Source organism: Equus przewalskii, chromosome 7 (genome assembly GCF_037783145.1).
Source record: "Equus przewalskii isolate Varuska chromosome 7, EquPr2, whole genome shotgun sequence".
NCBI lineage: Eukaryota > Metazoa > Chordata > Mammalia > Perissodactyla > Equidae > Equus > Equus przewalskii.
Genome location: NC_091837.1, coordinates 31,095,627 through 31,116,425, shown reverse-complemented (window position 1 = coordinate 31,116,425; position 20,799 = coordinate 31,095,627). Strand labels below are relative to the sequence as shown.

Genomic DNA, 20,799 nt, shown 5'->3' with positions numbered 1-20,799 from the left:
AAAGCGGTGACATGTGCTCAGACGTAGAAGTGAAGCCTCTTCAGCACAGAGGCCTCAGGAGAGAATCCGTAGGGTTCAGGCAGGGGTGGTTTGAGTGCCTGATACTGCGTCAGTTTGCCCACTTGCCGAGTTGTGCTTTTGTCCTGCCCGCTGTCCCCTTGCCCAGGCTGTGCTCACCCACCTCTGAAGTTGTGTCGGGTGTCCACTCAGGAGGCCCTCCCCAGGGAAGTACTTCCCAGCCCTGCTGACTCAGGCTTCTGTCTATCCCGCGACACCCTGCGCCTGTCCCACACGCAGTGGGTCCCTGACTGACGGGAGCGACCTTCCAACTGCAGGGACCATGCCATCTTCCCATCAGAAGCCCAGCATTTGTTTGCTTCTGCTGGAGCCATCTCATAGGCATGATCAGTGTGTGAGGAGTAAACTGACCCACGTCTGACTGCGGGAGGGAGGGCTAGAGCAGTGCGCAGAGCTGAGTGCAGGAGCAGGAGAGAAGCTGGCAATCAGAGCGTGGCACTTAGCAGTGCCGCGACCCCAGGAGGCGGAGGGCGGAGAGTGTGGCGTCGGAGCATGGAGGTGTTCAACACTTGATGAGACTGTCGGGCTGTCAGTAAGGGCCACAGGCAGGCTGTTCTCAAGAGAATTGTATGGCAGCACTTGTGTGTGTGCCTCATTAAGTAGTGACGTCATTCCTGTGAGTGTTTATCATTTTCAAAGTGGTGGTATTGAACTGCTTCACTAGCGGTGTTAGAAAAAGACATTTTTAACTCCAAGTTATTTTAAGTAGGATAAATTGCATTTTTGTTGTCTTTCCAGCACAAATGGAACGGTAATTAACAAGCTGAAGGTTGTTAAGAAGCAGATTTGCCCTTTACAGACCGGGGATGTCATCTACTTGGTGTACAGGAAGAATGAGCCAGAACACAGTAAGAAGGGGACCTGCTGGGGTGGACATGTGGGTGGCGTATGGTGGGGAAGTCCTGCCACAGCCGGCTGGCCTCGTGGAAGGAGAGTGCCTGTAGGAAGGTCAGTGTTAGCTACGTTCCTTTATTGTTGGCAGAGCTTCTGGGTGTGAGTGTTGTCTGCTGAGGAATGGGAGCGTTGGCTTTGCAGTCAGAAATGACACGTGGTCAGGAGCCGTGCTCTCGGAATGGCAGCCAAGGGGCCGTGAATGAGGATGGTTCGGTGACATAGAGGAGTCTGTGTTATGGGGATAAGACCTATTCTAGGCTCTGAAAGCATTGACATTCCGCTTTTGGAGACGTTAAGGAGACTGCAGAGGTTAGACTGGCTTCCATTAGGGCTGTTGCAGCTGTGAGTGTCTGTTTGTGGAAGAAGGAGAGTTAGGGGAGTCTTTTGAAGGCCACCCCCGAAACAGGAAGAAGGCACCAATATTCCTGAGGTTGTCGCAGGCACAGTCAAAGCCAGCCCCTGGCCACACGGACGGGCCTTATGTCTGCTCATTCTGGTCGTTCGAAAGGATGAGCAAGGCAGAGATTCATCACCCAGCTGTCGCTTCACCTTCCCTCAGTCTGCCTCCTGGTTCCAGACGTTTTCTCCTGAGGCTTAATTATTTTAATGTTGGTTAAGTCGTCTGGATCACTGGTTTTAAAATCCCTTAAACTGGTGAATGTTACTAGCTGATAAGTCAAAATAGTCAACAGGGACAGAGTGACTGCGAAGTAACTGGAGGCAACAGAAGAAAAAAATGAGTTCTCGCTGGTACGTGGGCTGACCCTGCACTGAGGTGGTCAATTTCCTTTTAGATGTGGCATACCTCTACGAATCTTTGCATGAGAAGCAAAGCATGACACAGGACTGCTTTGGTAAGTGAGATCGTAGCCAAGCAGTGGGTGCGTGTGAAGGGCTGTCGATTGTTTGAGGCACCTCTTGATCTGCTGGGGTGCCCTCCCAGGAGCAGCGGTGCTCCACCTGAGCCTTCAGTGCGCTCCTCCTACTCCTTTTGTGCTTACAGAAGCTAATAAAGAAAACGTGTTCCACGTCACCAAAGATACCTCAGGGGCCGGGCGAGGTGACGAGCCCCAGGTCCTGCCATCGTCGCCCACCACTCAGGTGTGCTTTGAGGAACCACAGCCATCAACGTCAATGTCGGCCCTCTTCCCCACGGCCTCTACCTCTTCCACAGAGCCCACCTCTGCAGGGCGAGTGCCTCCCTCCAGCTCTGGTGAGATGGGGATCTTGGGTGGGAGCTGCATTCACTAATCCTGAGCCGTGTTGTCGCAGAAATGGATAAGCCACTAAGGAATTCAGAGGTGGCGTCGGGCTCTCAGTGGTAGTAAATATTGTCTTCATCTTCCATCCCCAAGAGAAATGCTGAAGGTGAGGGCCCATAGTTCTGTGGTATTTTTTACAGTTTTATTGGGATGTAATTCACATACCATAAAAATCACCCAAAGTACACTTCAGTTAGTTTTGCTGTCTTCACAGTGTTGTGCAGCTATCACCACTATCTAATTCCAGAACATTTTCATCATCCCAAAAGGAGACCCTGTACCCACCAGCAGTCACTGCTCATCCTCCCCTGGCAGCCAGTAATCTGCGTCCCGTCCCTCTGGCTGTGCCTGTTCTGGACACTGCGTATAAATGGAATCACACACTATGTGGCCTCTTATATCTGGCTGCTTTTACTCGGCACCATGTTTTCAAGACTCACCCAGAGGAGCATATGATTTAACCAGTTTTACATATACTGGTCCTTACAGCATGAATTCTTTACTTTCCTCCCCGGTCACTAGAAGAAGTTCAGACCATCTTGGTGCAGCGTGACGCGAATGTTTCCTTGTAGGGTTAGAATGTAGAATAGATGTATACATATATTTCCTAAATTGGATCACACTCTATGTATTAATTGTTTTAGTTTACTCTCTTAGCTATTTTCCTTCTGGATTATCTTTAGAATTAACTTTTCAAGTTTAAAAAGTGTTGAGATTTTGATTTGGGGAGAACGGACATTTTTACAATACCCAGGAAAATGGTATTTTTCCCTATTTATTGAGCTCTTTGATGTTCTTCAGTGAAGTTTTATAGCCTTCTTCAGCTAGTTTTGGGATAATTCTTATTTATCCCTAGAATGCTTGCTCTCTCATTTTTACATTGTGGAGCACTCTACAGATTCTTTTTTGGCTGAGGAAGATTTACCCTGAGCTAAAATCTGTTGCCAATCTTCCTCTTTTTGCTGGAGGAAGATTTGCCCTGAGCTAACATCTGTGCCAGTCTTCCGCTATTTCATGTGTGTGTCACTGCCATAGCATGGCCACCAATGAGTGGTGTAGGTCTGCACCCAGAATCTGAACCCAGGCTTCCGAAGCAGAGTCTGCTGAACTTAACCACTAGGCCACGGGGCTGGCCCGTCTACAGACTTTTTATGGAGAGAAGACCCTCTTAAATTTCAGTGAGGGTGTGATTGGATGTGAGTAACAGAAAACCTGGCTCCCAGACACAGTCTGGAGATACACAGCTTAGCCCTGGCTCATCAGCTCAGGATGTCACCAGACACTTTCTGTCCATCGCATGTTGCCTCTTTGTCCTCTTACTTTTCATCTTGTGGTTGCAAGATGGCTGCCAGGGCTCTAGCCATCACAACCACATTCAAAAGCAGGACAGGGGAGCCTCTGTGAAAAGGGCTTTTGTTTCAAGTGGCTCTGTCGACTGCTCAGCAGCAGCAAAGAACTCTCTCCCAGAAGATTTCTGGAGAAATCCATCCCATTTGCCAATCTGGCTGCTCTGCTGCAGAATAGTCCTTAGTTTTACATCTGTTCTGGTGGGACGTGGGGAAGGAGAGGCAGGAAACGCAGGACTCAGTATGCCTCCTTGAGTGAAGGTCTTCTCCCACATCGTTTGAACCTGTATCGATTTTTTGTGAATTTGGCTTTTTACTTGCCAATACTGTTCCTCTTTTTTGAGGCATGCAGCTCCACTTCCTGTTTGTTATCCTCCTTATGGCTTTGTAGCACCCCCCACCTTCTTTGTCCAGAGGCCCCTGTGCCCACCTGTGCCTAAATCCTCAGCAGCAACACGCTCCAAGAAGCATAGTTCACTCTTTTCCCAGATCTGTGACACCCCTGCTGTCTGAGGAACACCATTGTGGTGTGTGGTTGTGACTTTTCAGGGCTTCTTAGATGCTCATTAGCCATGCTTAGTAGCAAGAAAGGCTGTGGACAGTGAGTGCCTTGTGAGTCTCACCCAGCACGTCAGAGAGAAGAGGGGCTATGTAGACCAAACCAGTGACAAAAAGAGGCCCACTGGCCTGTCTCCTGGTAACTCCTAAACTGTAATCCCAGTTTCTCAGAGGCCTTTTGATTTTCCTCTGTTTTAGCATCATTACCTCAAAGTCTTGAGTGAAAGAAAAGGCAATCACACTCTCAAGATGAAAACATGCCAGAAATGGAAAAACTACACGGATGGCTGAAGTTCTACAGGTTCTAGAGGCCCACACGCCGTTCACAGCATTGTCCGGGATCCTTCAATTGCAGAGGCACACACAGCTGGGGTGGGTGCTGCTCCACTGCTGGTTCCGCTCACCTGAAGTCTCCCCCCACGTAATGGCAGCCCCGAGAGAAGTATTCAGCATACCTGAGTGTGGCCCCAGAGCGTGTCACATACAAGCTCAGATAAGATGGAAGGTTATGGGCATTTGGGATTGAGTACAAATCTCCAACCAGACCAAATGTGCCTTGTCTCTGGTCCTAAGCTGAGCGTTTTGTGGTTATTGTAACTCTTCAGAAGTGAAGCACAAAACAGCTCTGGCCTATAAAGAAAACCTATTTTAGCAGTAGAGTTTTTTCTATTCTCTTTTTATGTATAGCACAATGTAAGTGTGAATGGTCAGGTTTTGATAATTTTTTTTTTGATAATTTTTTGATGATGTTCTAATTTCTTTAAAAGGGCAGTGCTTTGGGGCTGGCCTGGTGGCACAGTGGTTAAGTTTGCACATTCCACTTCGGCAGCCCAGGGTTCACCGGTTCAGATCCCAGGTGTGGACATGGCACCGTTTGGCACGCCGTGCTGTGGTAGGCGTCCTACATATAAAGTAGAGGAAGATGGACATGGATGTTAGCTCAGGGCCAGTCTTCCTCAGAAAAAAGAGGAGGATTGGCAGCAGTTAGCTCAGGGCTCATCTTCCTCAAAAAAAAAAAAGGGCAGTGCTTTGACTCCACAAGCAAAGGCAACAAAACTGAAAATAAACAAATGGGACTACATCAAGCTTAAAGGCTTCTGCACAGCAAAGAAAACCATCAATAACATGAAAAGGCAGCCTGTGGAATGGGAGATAATATTTGCAAATCATGTATCTGATAAAAGGTTGATATCCAAACTTTATGAAGAACTCATACAACTGAATAGCAAAAAACACAGTTTGATTAAAGAATGGGCAGAAGAGCTGAATAGACCTTTTTCCAAAGAAGACATACAGATGGCCTACAAGTACATGAAAAGATGCTCAATGCAAAGATGCCACTAATCATCAGGGAAATGCAAATCAAAACCACAGTGAGGTACCACCTCACACCTGCTAGATGACTATTGTCAAAAAGTCAAAAGGTAAGAAATGCTGGTGAGGATGTGGAGAAAAGGGAACCTTTGTGTGCCCTTGCTGGCAATGTAAATTGGGGCAACCACTATGGAACATAGTATGGAGGATCTTCAAAAAGTTAAAAATAGAACTGCCATGTGATTTAGCAATCCCATTTCTTGACATATATCCAAAGGAAGTGAAATCACTGTCTTGAAAGAAATCTACACTCCCATGTTCACTGCAACATTGTTCACAATAGTCAAGATATGGAGACAACGTAAGTGTCCATGGATGAATGAATGGGTGAAGAAAATGTGTGTGTATATTATATATATGTTGTATAGTATGTATATGTATTATATACACACATATACCTACACACACGATGGAATATTCTGCCGTAAAAGGGCAATGCATTCGTATATTACTTGTGTAATTTAAAAGAATAAAAGCATGATCAGAAAAAAATACTGCTGTAGGCAAATTGTTCAAATGGAAAGGTTAGCTCCAATTATGACAACTTGGGGAAATGTTTCTATCTGAGTGCCTAAGTGTATGCATACTAACAAAACAACCATAGTTAATACTTACTAATACTTAGCTGCTAAATGTGAGGTAGGGCACCAAGGGCTTTTGATAAGTGTGAAGTTACTTCTCACCACGTGCCTGTCAGGGAGGTACCATCATCATAATCTTCTTCTGGAGTGAGAAGCCCTCCTGAGCGCAGAAGGCCCTCGAGACCACAGCAGGAGTGAAAACCAGCACCAAGAACCTGCCCAGGAAGCTGCCTGTTTTCCTCCCTTAGTGTCCGAGTTCATTTGTTCCCAAACAATTCTCACTTTTTTTTTTCAGCTGCTGTAGGCCAGTTTCTAGCTTTTTCAAAATAGTAACACCATATGAATATTATAGACTAGATATGTATTATACTGTCATATTATAAACTAGGTCTTTGCTAAGATAAAAGTTATTGGAAAGTTTCCATAGCTTTGTGCCCAGTTCATTTCAGTGTGACTTGAGTTTCTTGCTTATGTAGATCAGTACTTTCCCTGCGAGTCACTCTCTCCCTTCCTTCCCTTTATCACACTGTCTGGAAAACAGTTCGCACTCATCATTGCCATCTCCTCTCTCGTCTTCATCTCCTTGCAGTCTGCAGCCTGCTGCATCCCTCTTCTGGAAGCTCTCGACTTCACTTGTACCTCTGTGTTAACACTGTCTAGAGCATAGTGTGTGTGACGTGATTACCAGCATGTGGACTGGCCCCATGTTACACTGTGCAAGGGCTGATCCCCATCACAAACATCTCTGCATTTTTTTCACTGTGAAGATGCTACCTGCCCCCAGCTCTACCGAGCACAACGTTGGGCACAAATGCATTTAAGAAATGTGAGTTGAGTAAACAAGTATTTTTAGTAAGCATTTATTTTCAAAATAAGGCATTGTGGATTACCTGCACCTGGTTTGAATCAGTGGTGCGTTACCCCAAACGCTCTCTCCTTCCAAGGCAGATAAATCAGAACCTCTCTTGTTTGTCCCTTCCCTTTCTCAGGCTCCAGAGATGCAGATGTCTCCCCAAAAGGGTGTGGTCCCTCCAAGGCAAGTGATGAGATCTCCAGCCTCCCTTCAGCTTTCCCAGACAGAGAGGGAGCATCCTTTTCTCTGTTGGAACCCCAGGATCAGGAAGATTTGGAACCCATTAAGAAGAGAATGAAAGGAGGTCAGAGTCTCGTGTTTCTGTGTATCCTTCACCCTCTTGTGAGTGCCTTGGGGCCCCAATGGGACTGTCTGGTCCATTCCCGATGGGGCCTCATCTTCTGCAAAAGCATGAGGACATTGTCTCAGGCTGACATCTTTGGTACTTCAACATTTTCCAAATGGAAATCTGGGCCTTTTCTTTCCTGTTTGCATCATTGGGATCAAATTGTCTACTATCAGGATAAACTCCTAGTCTGGAAACAATGCCACTCTATCCTGATAAGACAACCAATTTTTCTTTTTTGCTGAGAAAGGTTAGCCCTGACCTAACATCTACTGCCAGTCTTTCTCCACTTTATATGTGTGTTGCCGCCACAGCATGGCCGCCGACAAGTGGTATAGGTCTGCGCCCAGGATCAGAACCTGCAAACCCTGGCCGCCAAAGCAGAATGCACCATACTTAACCAGTGCACCACAGGGCCAGCCCCTGACAACTAGTTTTTAACACTAAGTTATCTTTAAGTGATAGTTTGAACTTTCACATTAAAGATGATTTAGAGAATAACCTACACTTTAAAAGCTAAAGTTAAAAGATTGTAAAAAATATTTGGGAATGTTGTGGTAAGATAGTAGCTGGTTGACAGGCCTGCGAGCAGCTCTCAGATTGGAGCGGTGTGACAGGATGGCTCCAGGAGGGGCCTGGGGGACAAAAATGAGATTATCTGATGTGATGAGTGGGAAATTGAATTATCAGCTTGGGGAGGGTGTGGGAAGACTCATCAACAGGTACAGAAAAAGGTAAGCAAGTATAAAATTGAAGCCATTTTTAACTCCAGCAAGAATGAAAAATTGTATAAGAAAGAAAACTTAGCTCTAGTGTTCTATTTGTCTCGGCAGTGAATACTTAAGCATGATAAACAGCAGTACCATATCCTGAGCCAGCAGTCGTGTTACAGCAGTACTAGGAAGGGGGCCTGGGGGCAAAATCCTTCTCCACCATAATAGAGGCTGGGAGATGATGTCGGTCAACCTAGGTGCAGCGTTAGAGGTCAGGGCACGGCAGTGCATGCAGGAGAAACTGGAAAGGTGTGAGAGTGGCTTCCTGAGAGGGAGCTTGGAGGTGGGGAGAGGCTGTGACAGACGACTGCTGCTTCCGTTTTCTTTTAAATATTTGACTTTTTAAATTGTGTGCAAATATTTCTTTAATTAAAGATAAAAATCTGTCATCAACAACACATGAGCATTGTAGGAAAATTAAAACACATTAGCAGAAGAAAAGAAGCAAGTTGTTAAAGCTCCTGGTGAGTCTGTGGCCTGTGCCTTCCTGCGTGTCCATGAATCGAGAATCATGTTGTTTGTTTAAACGAAAGTGACATTATACACAGATACTCTTTGACAGCTGGCCTTTATCTCTTAACCATGTGTCCTAAATGTCCTTTGTGTCGTTAACTATTCTAAAACAGAATTTAAGCATATTGGAATATGAGGCTGATTTTGGGCCTTAAAAATGCCGTTTAAAATGCGAGCACCAGTGAGAACTTTTGTCTTCTGCCCACAGGTTCAGAGGTTCGTAAAACAAAAGACCAAGAGTCTGTTTCCTCCCTGGTCATGACGGTCAGAACGTGTCCCTTTCTCTTGCAGACGGGGAGCCCAACCTGGAGCTGCAGATGTTGGTCGCGGACCAGAGTAGAGACACCCACACAGCCCTCGAGGATGTCAGCACTGTGGCCGTGAAGCCGGACAAGATGGAGGAGACGCTCACGTGCATCATCTGCCAGGACCTGCTGCACGACTGTGTGAGGTAGTGCACCATGGCCGCAGGACCTCGTCCAGGGAGGGCTGTGGGCTCTGGAGCAGAGGCCATGGGTGAAGCAAATTCTGAGTCATGTTTGGGGTTGAGTCTGCTGAGGTTACCATTGTCATTTGACTTGGGTGGCCAACTAGCCAGAAACCTAGCCCCGGGACCAAGGCTGATGTGGGGGTGGCTGTGGTAGACATGGGTCACGTCTAACCTGTGTGGCCTGAGCCACCTCAGGCATGGATCAGGTGAACTAACCGAGCAGAGGAAGTGTGACAGTCAGTGTACAGCAAGTGTCCCAGAGTGAAGAGCCTAGGAGTGCCTGGGGAGAGCCCTCCGTGCTTGTCTGTGGGAACTTAAGAGTTAGTGCCTGTCCGAATTTTAGCGGAGATTCAGATCTTTCCTACACTCAGTGTCTCTGTGCCTCGTATTCCTAAGTCACAGTCTCCTCTCCTATCCCTCCTGGAATACGGATTGCCTCGTGCCTCTGGCTTCTTTAAATTAACAAGGACTGAGTTAAAGCAGTTTAGGTGGAATGCGGTGTTTTTGTGCGGGGACCATTTCTCAGGTGGGTTGTGAAAGGCAGGTGGCGTCTCCCATCTGTTAGCTGAGGACACACATGCTGCCTGCAGTGGGTGCCGCACGAGGAGCACGGGCTTGAGGTTCCGCTGAGTTAAGAGGGCTTGTTGGGCAGGGAGTTCGCTCTCTTTTCTGTTTTGTAACCAACCCTCAGCCTGAGCAAGGCCACATCCTCCTCTGGGGAAAGAAGCAGCGTGACCTGGAGTCCCTGCTTCTCACCTCTAGGCAGGCCGTGCCCCTCGTGCCCCAGCATGCTGCAGCCGGTGGCCCGATCCTCTACCCTCGAGTGCCCCAGGGGGTGTCTGACACCTGTCCGTGTGCCCTCAGCCTGCAGCCCTGCATGCACACCTTCTGCGCGGCCTGCTACTCCGGCTGGATGGAGCGCTCTGCCCTGTGTCCCACCTGCCGCTGTCCGGTTGAGCGGATCTGTAAAAACCACATTCTCAACAACCTGGTGGAGGCATACCTTCTCCAGCACCCAGGCAAGTGGGACAGCCTGCCCAGCTCCAGGAGCCCGAGGCGTCTCTCCCCAGGAGCCCCCAGCCAGCAGAGCTGTGTTCTTTGAATTGCAGACAAGAGTCGCAGTGAGGAAGATGTGCGGAGCATGGCTGCCAGGAACAAGATCACTCAAGACATGTTGCAGCCCAAAGTCAGGAGGTCTTTCTCTGATGAGGAGGGGAGTTCGGAGGACCTGCTGGAGCTGTCGGATGTGGACAGTGAATCCTCGGATGTTAGGTGAGCCTGCACCTGGCTCCGAGTGGAGTCAGGAGCTGGGCAGGCAGCATGGTGTCTGAGTCTGGGTTCTGCACTGAGCAGCCCACCTGCCTCCCAGCTGGTGGTCTGGACTCACTTCTGACGTGTGATGTTGGGTAGTGACGTCACCTGCCTTGAGTGTGGCAAGAGTGGGGCAGGTGCTGAGGACAGCCACTGACCAGGTGACTGAAGGTATTTGCTGCCCTGCCTCCTCCAATACCCTTGTTTTCCCCAGATATACATGGAACATTTATTCTTTTTTTTTGCTGCTTATCTGCACTTTTCTCCCAGTTTTATTGAGATATAATTGAAATATAGCACTATGTAGGTTTTAGGTGGACACCATAATGGGTTGACTTACATCTGTTAAGAAATGATGACCACATAGCTGATACCCTTTTATTTGCGGACTCTTCATCCAGCTCCCTGACTCATGGGCTATGACAAATGTCATGATTATGATTTAATATGTTCTTGTCCCACATGAGCACCCTTACTCTCTGTAGCTTATCTAGTGGCCATCAGGTTCTGCCATTTAAGTTGCAATGTTTATCATTTGTCAGGATGTCATTACAGAAGAGCCACCGTCACCTGGCTGAGAGGATGTGATCCTAGGAGACCTTGGTTCATCTGCTGTGGAACGCTGATGTTTCCTGACTCAGAAATCAAGGATTTTGAGTCGAGGCCATGATATTTAAACAGACAAAAAAACAAAACCTTGTTTCTTTTCACAAAATTTAGCAAGTAATGGTCAAGCAAAAAGAACAGAAACCAAGGGGCCAGCCCAGTGGCATAGTAGTTGGGTTCACATTCTCTGCTTTGGTGGCCTAGGGCTTGTGGGCTTGGACCCCAGGTGTGGACCTACACACCGCTCATCAAGCCATGCTGTGGTGGTGTCCCACATAAAATAGGGGAACATTGGCACAGATATTAGCTCAGGGACAATCTTCCTCACCAAAAAAAACGAAGAAGGAAACCGAAAATCACTGTGAACACCTTATTTTATATCAATCTGGCCATTCATATACATAGTCATACATACTTTTTTTAAACAAGGTAGAATGTAATATAAATATTTTTATGAAGATGGGATTATACCGTACATAAGATTTTGTACTATTTCCGATAATTTTAATTGAGAAGCAGGGCTGCAGTGCATGGCCTTCGTTTATAGTTTCGTGCACGTGGCCAGTTATTTCGTGGAGATGAGTAGATGCCGGTGGAAGCCTCAGGTCGAAGTCTTACTGGAGAATGCCTTGCTGGACTTCTGACACTTGTGTCATCAAATGTGCATCAAAAAGGCGCTCACTGGCTCTCTGAGGGGTGCGTGGAGGGATTTCTGTCATTCCTGCTGACATGGTGTAGCAGGAGAGGAAGGTGGCCTCGTGCCCATTTACAGAATGTTTTTCTTACAAATGAGGCTGAACGTCTTTTCACTGTTTTTGCTTTTTCTAGTCAGGTCTTCCCTACTCTTCCCTCCCTGGGTCCTGCTGTTGGTGGCAGGCCCAGGAAGGTGTTCCCTGGCTGAGATGAGGGGAAGCGTCTGTGTTCGTCCTCCCTGTGGGCTCTTTTTTACCGTCTGCAGACTGTGATAGCTCAGCTGAAGTGCCTAAAGCTCGGCGTGGTGCAGGGCTTCTGCCGCCGGCTGGCAGGCTCACTGAGGACAGCAGCATTCAACTGTGCTCACTGTGCTCTGACTCTAACAAAGGGAAGGATGTGCAGACACTCCGTCGGTGCCCAGGGTGACAAGTACTGAGTGCACTGGGCAGGCTGAGTGCACCTCTGGACATGGTTCGTAGCTCCCCCAGCATCGAACCTGTGAGAGTGCATCCTGCCCCATGTGGGGACTGAGTGCACAGCCCCAGGAGATGCCGTGCCGCAGTGAGGGCAGGCAGGAGATGTCTCAGTACCCCAGCATAGCTGAAGAGAGTGAGGGCTCTGGAAAGCACAGGGGAGGGGAGCCGGGAGGTGACAGAGAGCAGAGCCCTCAGCTGCTGTTGTGGAGGGAGCGCTGACGGGGTGCCAGGCGGGGGCGCTCTGTCCTTCCCTCTGCACACACTGCGTGGCAGCAGATGGTGCAGAGCTGAGGCGTGAGGAGGGGCCAGTGGGCCTGGGGGTCTGGGTCTGCTCTCGTCAGGGCTGGGGCATGGTCGCCACCACCCACACCCACAAGAGCGGCTGTCACGCCACTCCTGCACACTCCAGGTCTGCCTCTTCTTTCCCTGCAGCCAGCCATACGTTGTGTGCAGACAGTGCCCCGAGTACCGAAGGCAAGCGGGGCAGCCCCTTCCCTGCCCAGGACCCGGCAGCGAGCCAGGGGCACCCCAGGCCCCGGGGGACGCACCGTCAACATCTGCCACTGTCACAACAGGTGAGACAGCCGCGCCTTCCGTGCTGTTGCTCTGCTGTCACCATTTGGGATGCTGGCTGGCATTTCTGCTGGCCTCTCTCTGGCTTCCCCCTGCTCTCCTGTCCTGCCTCAAGTAATCCCACTACCTCTTGTAGCTCGTTGCTTCTCATAATCTGTTTTGGGCTCTTAAGCCAGATAATTAACTTGTTCACTTGTGGGCCTCCGCTCCTGGACACCCCTGGGGATTCAGTCTTGATTCTGTCACTTGGCACCCCCAGCCCTCTGCTTCAGGGCATTCGGCAGACACCACTGGTGATGCCAAATCACTGGTGATGGCATCACCAGTGGTGCTTGCCGAAGCAAATGACCAGCACACATGGGCTGCTCGAATGAGAGACTGGCCACTTTCCAGCAGCAGGTTGTGGTGTTAACAGAGCCTCCCTGAGCTCTGTCACTGCCTGTTTCCAATGGGCGAGTCCTCAGGTGCCATCAAGAAAGGGAAAGTGGGTATGTGCAATCTGTGCTTTCAGCCTTGGCCATTCTGTGGTTAGTGGCCCCACAAGGGCCCAGCCTCTTAGCCACTGTTGGCCTGAGCCTGTCACAAGGCCACCGACCCAGGATTGTGACCCAGAGCCACATTCTTAACCATCTGCCATGACAGTGTGCCGTGGCTTTCTCGGTGGCTTCCTGTAGGCCCAGTGGATGGGGACAGGCAGTGCAGTGCTTGGCCAGCTCCTGGCTCTGCCACTCACAGGTGGGCTCTATTACTTGCAGAGTGCAGACTAAAGTCCCTTTGAGATGGGGCCTGTAGCCAGTGTGCATGCAGAGATAGAGCCTCCTGGTGGTGGACGAGTGTCTCGGGGCTGGACCACCTGGACGTGGCTCCCGGGGCGGGGTCCACCAGTCTTGCCCTCCAGGTCTGTCACTTACTTATTTGGAGGATGCAGAGATTAAATATAGAATTTGCTTTATTGTTTTATGGTATGTGCTTTATGGCCTGCCCTTCCCTTATAGGAAATGGTAGAAAACCTTTAAGGAATCTTTGAAATCTTGATACAACCACTATACCAAAAGATGTCTTTGGCTATTTTTCGGTCTATTTAAACTCCTTAGTTTAGGGGCTAGCCCCATGGCCAAGTGGTTAAGTTCGCACACTCTACTTTGGTGGCCCAGGGTTTCGCCGGTTTGGATCCTGAGCATGGACCTGGCACTGCTCATCAAGCCATGCTGAGGCGGCGTCCCACATGCCACAACATGAAGGACCCACAACTAAAAATATGCGACTATGTACCAGGGGGCTTTGGGGAGAAAAAGGAAAAAAATGAAATCTTAAAAAAAAAAGCAACTCCTTAGTTTAAATGGTAGACTGTCATTTGGCCATTTAGGAGAATAGGACTGAGTTCTCTCTGGGTTTTCTCGTAGGTCTGTCTCTCCTCATGTATACTTTGTGGGTGTCCTCTAGATATGGGCCTAACCTGCTCTCTTTCTGCCTGTGTCCTGACTTGCACCTCCGGGACATCCTGTCTGTTCCGCAGCCCAGGATTACGTGTGCACCCTGCAGGGAAGCCACGCCATATGTACCTGCTGCTTCCAGCCCATGCCCGACCGAAGGGCCGAGCGCGAGCAGGACCCCCGCATCGCCCCCCAGCAGTGTGAGTAAGGGTGTGGGTGCACGCTGCCTGCCTGAGCAACCTCCGCACCACAGAGCATTGCCCGTGTCCCTCCGGGCTCAGGTTCCACAGTGCTGTCCACTTTTGTCTATGGTTTGAAGTGCGGATGCAGTTCTGTTTTTTCATCTGCGTAATAATTTTCCCCACGTGACTGTATTGAGTAATCCATCTTATCCATCTTTTTCCACCAATTGGTAACGCTGCCCCCATCACACACCGAGTTTCCATAATGGGTGGTTCTCCTTCTGGAGTCCACTTCTGACATCTGTCCCCACATCAGGGCCACGGTAGTTCTCTGTGTCGCTTTTAAATCTAGTAGGTGGACTACAATGGTGTAGTTTACAGTTCCTGGATTAGTGCTGAGAGCGAGCCTGTCGTTTACTTCATGGTTATTTGAATTTCTTTTTTAATCCTACTTTTATTTGTTTATTTATTTATTTATTTAGGTGAGGAAGATTGGCCCTGAGCTAACATCTGTTGCCAATCTTCCTCACCAAAAAGAGGAACATCTGTGTCAGCTAACATCTGTGCCAATCTTTCTCTGTTTTGTATGTGGGACGCTGCTGCAGTGTGGCTTGATGAGTGGTGTGTAGGTCCATGCCTGGGATCCAAACCCACAAACCCTGGGCTACCCAAGCGGAGTGTGAGAACTTAACCTCTGTGCTACTGGGCTGGCCCCTGTTATTTGAATTTCTTCCTCCCTGAGATGCCCGCCTGGTGGCTGTGCTCTGTTTCCACAGGTGCTGTCTGCCTGCAGCCCTTCTGCCACCTGTACTGGGGCTGCGCCCGGACCGGCTGCCTTGGCTGCCTGGCACCATTCTGTGGTAATGTCGGCTCTTCAGCTGAGTCACTTTGGCCTTTGCGAATTTCCTTGGTGCACCTGAGGGCAGTGACAGGGTGGTGTGGTCTTCCGTGTGCCCGAGGAAGGGGAGGCTACCGTTGGTCACCACAAATTAATTAGCTTTTCGTGACATTTTGCGTAGGTTTTGCCATTTAGAAGCGTCAGTCCATGTTAGCTCAAAACCAAGCAATAACAGAACAGTTAGGGGGACACTGACTTCACAGTCAGGAGGGTTATGCACAAGGAACACCACCACTGAAAACACACAGTCTGGCTCAGTGTTCAGACTCCATGACAACAGACCAGGTGCTAAGGAGACTTGGAGAGCTGTCTGTTTCAGGAGGCAGTGGAACAGAAGTCATTTTACTTGTTCTCTCTTTAAAGTAGTATTTTATCATGGAACTTTTTATTCTTTCTGAACTCTATAATGAAGGAAATTTAGTTAACTGTTGGGTGAACCATGCTTTTGTCAAGTGTCTATAAAACAGATAATGTTCCTTCCTCCATCCTGACAGAACTCAACCTGGGCGACAGGTGTCTGGACGGGGTGCTGAGCAACAACAACTATGAGTCGGACATCCTGAAGGTACCAGGCTTTGCATGCAGATGTGTGTTAGACGAAGGCCAAGAAGAGGCCTCCTCAGAACTCGTCAGTTCCGTGAATGATTCTTTTTGCATTTTCTGGCTAGTGCTGCCACTGAGTTTCTGCACCCCATTGATGTATGTCTGTTTTCCCCATACTCCAAAAAATCAGTACTTGCTTTATGCCCATCACATCATGAATCCACAGGAACTGCTTCCCATGGCTCCGACTCCTGCCCTGCCCCACGCAGAGGTTTTCTGGGGTCAGGGCAGGGGGCAGGCTGGCTCTTGGGTGGAACCAGGGCCTCTCTCTGACTCTTCCTTTCTGACCGTTTTCCTTCCCATGTTCAGGAAACTAGCCTGGCTCCTAGAATGTCAGTGTGTAATGTGCATGTCAGTCTCTTGCTGAGAAGCTTCCTTACCCCCGTTTACATCCAGCATCACACACAGGACTGAGGGCCTCTTCACCTGCGTGGCATGCTCCTCAGCACTACCACACTCTGGCTAGGTGTCCAAGGGGCACTTGTTGTAGGTTTGCACAAAAGGAGCCAGGCCTCTCCGTGTGTCTGAAGGGCAGAGCACAGATCTGGACCCTCAGCTCCCTTGTCACGTGGTCATGGGCCTGTTGCTGCACTGTGGCCACTCCGGCCAAGGCTGGATATCTCACCACTCCTGTGCAGGAATGTCTTTGCAGAATTTTAGAGAGAGTGGTAACTCCTACGCTCAAGGTTCTAAAGCTGGCCTGCCTTTTGAGGCTCCAAAGAAGCATCTCAGACAAGAATCCTTGTGCACCAGTTTGTGAATGTGCTACCACATCAGTCCCGGGCATCCTGGGCCTCTTCCAAGCGTCCTGGTCCTTGGGCTGTCCCGGGTGTCCTCAGCCATGGTCTTGGAAGGAGGCCCCCATAGCTGCACGTGGTACACGGCCTTGCCGCCCTCTGCAAATGCCTGCCACATTTAGGCTGGTTATGCTTTGGCTTCACCCAACCTCAAGGGCCTTTTCTGGAATGTTCACCCTCTTGTCATTTGAGTATTTCTTTCTCCGAGATAGTATTTCTTCTGTCACCCTTGTTTCCCCATCGCAGAACTACCTGGCAACCAGGGGTTTGACGTGGAAGAACGTGCTAGCTGAAAGCCTCGTGGCCCTGCAGAGGGGACTCTTCTTACTGTCTGGTGAGCTGCATCGTGCTTGCTCCCCCTCTGGGGTGATGTGCACTTCCGGGGTGCCTTTGCTCCTATAATACAGGAACACCTGCCAGGCCACACCTTGGTAGTACTGCTGTCTGCTTTCCCACATTCACAACTTTAGCTTCTGTCTACCCTGGCAGAGACAGACAGAAAGGTCCTCATATTTTCAGAATTTTTTTGAAAGTTGGGTTTGAGCCCACATGATGCATTCTAGGATCTTTTCTCCACGAGGGAGGAGAGGGCACTCTGGAGAGACCTTGGCTCCACCTCTGCTCAGCGCCGAGATCTGGGGGCTAGCTGTTCCCACACCCTTAGGGTCCTCATTGGCCTGTTGCTCTGTGTCGGTGACTTGGTGAAGGCTCACGTCCTCTCCCAGGGACACCCAGTGCGTTGTCAAATGTGATTTTTGTCACTGATGGAAGCTGCAGAAAAGCCAGCAAGTGACTTTTTCTCAAAGACATAAATTATTACAAAAGACTTGAGAGGTTTCCAGGGAATACTTACAATCTTCTAAGGTGTTTCTGTCTCATGGACACATTCTAGTGAGTATCTCGGATGCTGGGGCAGCTCTGTGGGGTTGCCTAAATCTATCAGCTGGGTCTTAACTCTTTTTGCTTTTTTCGTTTATTTGTTTGAGGAAGATTAGCCCTGAGCTAACATCTGCCACCAACCCTCCTCTTCTTGCTGAGGAAGACTGGCCCTGAGCTAACATCCATGCCTATCTTCCTTCACTTTATATGTGGGACGCCTGCGACAGCTTGGCTTGACGAGTGGTGCATAGGTCCGCACCCAGGATCCAAACTGGTGAACCTTGGGCTGCTGAAGCGAAACGTGCACACTTAACTGCTGCACCACTGGGCCAGCCCCTCTTTTTGCTTTTTAATGGCTCATTGTTTTTATAAGAATGACATGGCTCACAAAGAAAATGTGAGTGGTACAGGGAAGTATGAAGGATAAAGTAAAAGTCATCGGAAATCCCACCACCTAAAGATATACCCAGTGATTATGTTTTTGTGATGACCCTTCTGAGTACATATGCTCATGCGTGTACACAATTTTCATAAGTGAAATCCTACCGTATGTGCTGTTTTATAACCTACTGTTGACTCAACAGTATATCTGGGACCCTTTCTGTGTCAATAAAGGTCTATACCTTGATTTTTTTTTTGAAGATTTTGTTTTTTTCCTTTTTCTCCCCAAAGCCCGCCAGTACATAGTTGTATATTCTTCGTTGTGGGTCCTTCTAGTTGTGGCATGTGGGACGCTGCCTCAGCGTGGTTTGATGAGCAGTGCCATGTCCGCGCCCAGGATTCGAACCAACGAAACACTGGGCCGCCTGCAGCGGAGCACACAAACTTTACCACTCGGCCATGGGGCCAGCCCCCTCTATACCTTGATTTTAATTGTTGTTCAGTACACTAACGTAGTTTATTCAGCCAGTTCATTAGTTAAGGGTCTTTAAGTCCCTTCCAGCTTTTCACTATATGAGACAACACTGTAGCTGCTGAGCTTGCAGTACTGGAGATTTGAAGAGTTGTCTCCTTAGGGTGAATAAATAGGGTTATTGGAGAGTGGTACACACAGCTGAGACTTTGTCATGTGAACTGTCCTCCCTAAGGATGTGCCTCGGCGTGTGAGGGCCGGCCCCCTGAGCCCATCAGCCCTGCGTTTGCCTTTCAGGCCTTGTCTGTATGAAACAGGGAGACAGTGCTAAAGCATTGTTTTATCTGCCCATGTTTGATTATTAACAAAATTGAAGATGTTGTCTTATGGGTCATTTGCTTATGTGTGACCTTGGCCCATGTTTATATTAGACCATTTGGATTTGGGAGGATGGATTTGGTGGTGTGTTTGTTAATTAAGGGTACAACACTTGTCATTTGTGTTGCAGATACATTTTGCACCACTTCATCAGTAGTTCACCTTTGCTGTGTGTGTTTCCATTGTGAAGCTTAAGCTGTAGGCAGTTAATTTTACAGATCCTTTCCTATGTGCCATTTGGTTTTCGTGACATGCTTAGAAATAGCTGAAGAGAAGAATAATACTCATCTTTCTGAGTACTTTTTTGGATTTTTAAAAATATTTGAATTTTTTCTCCAAGTGGAATTATTTTGTTGTAAGGAAATAAATTGAGATCTCAATTGGTTTTCTTCTTGTTTTTCAAGCCTCTAGTGCATTGTCTCTCACCCATTTATGAATCAGTATGTTAGTTTCCCACTAGTTTGCAAGGCCATGTGTGTTCTGCTGTTCTGGAAGTGTGGCACTGCCTGATGGCTGGCCGCACCCGTGGGTGTCCCTTCCAGACTACAGGGTCACCGGGAACACCGTGCTGTGCTACTGCTGCGGACTGCGAAGCTTCCGCGAGCTGACCTACCAGTATCGGCAGAACATTCCTCCATCTGAGTTGCCAGGTAAGCAGCACCCCCCCTGCCCCCAACTGTGTTCTGTTGGGATTGGCTCCTGCTCTCCTTCATGTTGGATGGATACTTGACGTGGGCCTTTGCTCTGCGTCCTTAGTTGATGTCTGCGTCAGCGAGGAGGAAACTGGGCAGAGAGGCTGTGTGAGGGCTGCGCTTATTTCCGGACCATGGTCTGTCTGATGTTAGCTCAACTTTGGGCCCATCTGCCGTAACGTGGGTTCCGTCCTCTACCTGGTGTCAGCTCAGGCTCTGGGCCTGTCTGCTGTGACATGAGTTTCTAAAACAAGATGCTCAAAAACATCCTATAGACTACTGGAGTAGTCTTACTCCGAAATTCGTTTTTATTTAAACATTTCTTTCCTTTCCTAAAATCTTGGAGCAGTCCAAGGAAACTAGATATAAAGCATGACAAAATGCTGTGCGTTTCAGCTGCTGTTTCTCTTCGGGTCTCTACTTAAATTCACTTAGCTGAGTGTGTAAGTGTGAAATGTATTATTACACATATGTAATTTTTTCTCTTCCTAGTGGCTGTAACGTCCCGTCCTGATTGCTACTGGGGCCGCAACTGCCGTACCCAGGTGAAGGCCCACCATGCAATGTGAGTCAGACACGTGCTCTGCTGGGCTGGGCACAGGAGTGTCAGCACGGGTCCTCATGCTAGATGGGGAGCTGAAACAGTCCTACAGGAATCAATCCCTCCTTTTATTTATTTATTTATTTTTGAGGAAGATTAGCCCTGTGCTAACATCTGCTGCCAATCCTCTTCTTTTTGCTGAGAAAGACTGGCCCTGAGCTAACATTCATGCCCATCTTCCTCTACTTTATATGTGGGACACCTACCACAGTATGGCTTGCCAAGTGGTGCCATGTCCACACATGGGATCTGAACCCGTGAACCCCGGGCCACTGAAGCCAAACGTGCGCACTTAACTGCTGCACCACCAGGCTGGCCCCAATCCCTACTTTTCCTAACAGTGTCGACGCAAATAATCCATAACCAATCTATACATCAAAATTGGCGTGAGTTTATTATGAGCCAGACATGAGGACCGTATAGCCTGGGAGAATCCTTCCAAAAAGGAACGAAGCACTCCAAAGAAGTGGGGTGTATGGAGTGGTTATGTACTGTCCAAGAGCACGTGTCACACATGATTGAAACGATTCTTTTATAATAGTCACAAGATTGCCCTGTTGGCACAGCCGTTGATGGACACAGCAGGTAGTAGGTCTGCTGTCTCGGTGGGCACAGCAGCGTGGCAGGTCTGTTGTCTCGAGCTGGGTGGTCACAGGTGAGCACAGCAATCAGTTCCTAGCCTAGAGAGAGATGCTTATCCTTAAGGAAATGCCAGTGTGGGGGAAGTTCAACTTTATCTTAAGGGCATTTGTTCTT

General features: G+C 48.7%; 1 protein-coding gene across 10 annotated transcripts in view; it reads left to right on the top strand.

Moving 5' to 3' along the window:
- The window catches only part of CHFR (checkpoint with forkhead and ring finger domains), a 29,462-nt gene that overhangs the window by 6,139 nt on the left and 2,524 nt on the right, over nt 1-20,799 (top strand). For 2 of the 10 annotated variants that reach the window (XM_070629422.1, XM_070629429.1), the window contains 14 exons: nt 817-926; nt 1,767-1,826; nt 1,976-2,185; nt 7,083-7,250; nt 8,870-9,029; nt 9,831-10,087; nt 10,178-10,340; nt 12,587-12,729; nt 14,244-14,360; nt 15,119-15,202; nt 15,735-15,805; nt 16,887-16,974; nt 19,293-19,400; nt 19,935-20,007. In XM_070629422.1, the coding sequence (XP_070485523.1) occupies nt 817-926; nt 1,767-1,826; nt 1,976-2,185; nt 7,083-7,250; nt 8,870-9,029; nt 9,831-10,087; nt 10,178-10,340; nt 12,587-12,729; nt 14,244-14,360; nt 15,119-15,202; nt 15,735-15,805; nt 16,887-16,974; nt 19,293-19,400; nt 19,935-20,007 (1,812 nt within the window). The remainder of the gene's footprint in view (nt 1-816; nt 927-1,766; nt 1,827-1,975; nt 2,186-7,082; nt 7,251-8,869; nt 9,030-9,830; nt 10,088-10,177; nt 10,341-12,586; nt 12,730-14,243; nt 14,361-15,118; nt 15,203-15,734; nt 15,806-16,886; nt 16,975-19,292; nt 19,401-19,934; nt 20,008-20,799) is intronic. The other 8 variants (XR_011542513.1, XR_011542512.1, XM_070629424.1 and 5 more) reach the window with 8 other exon arrangements.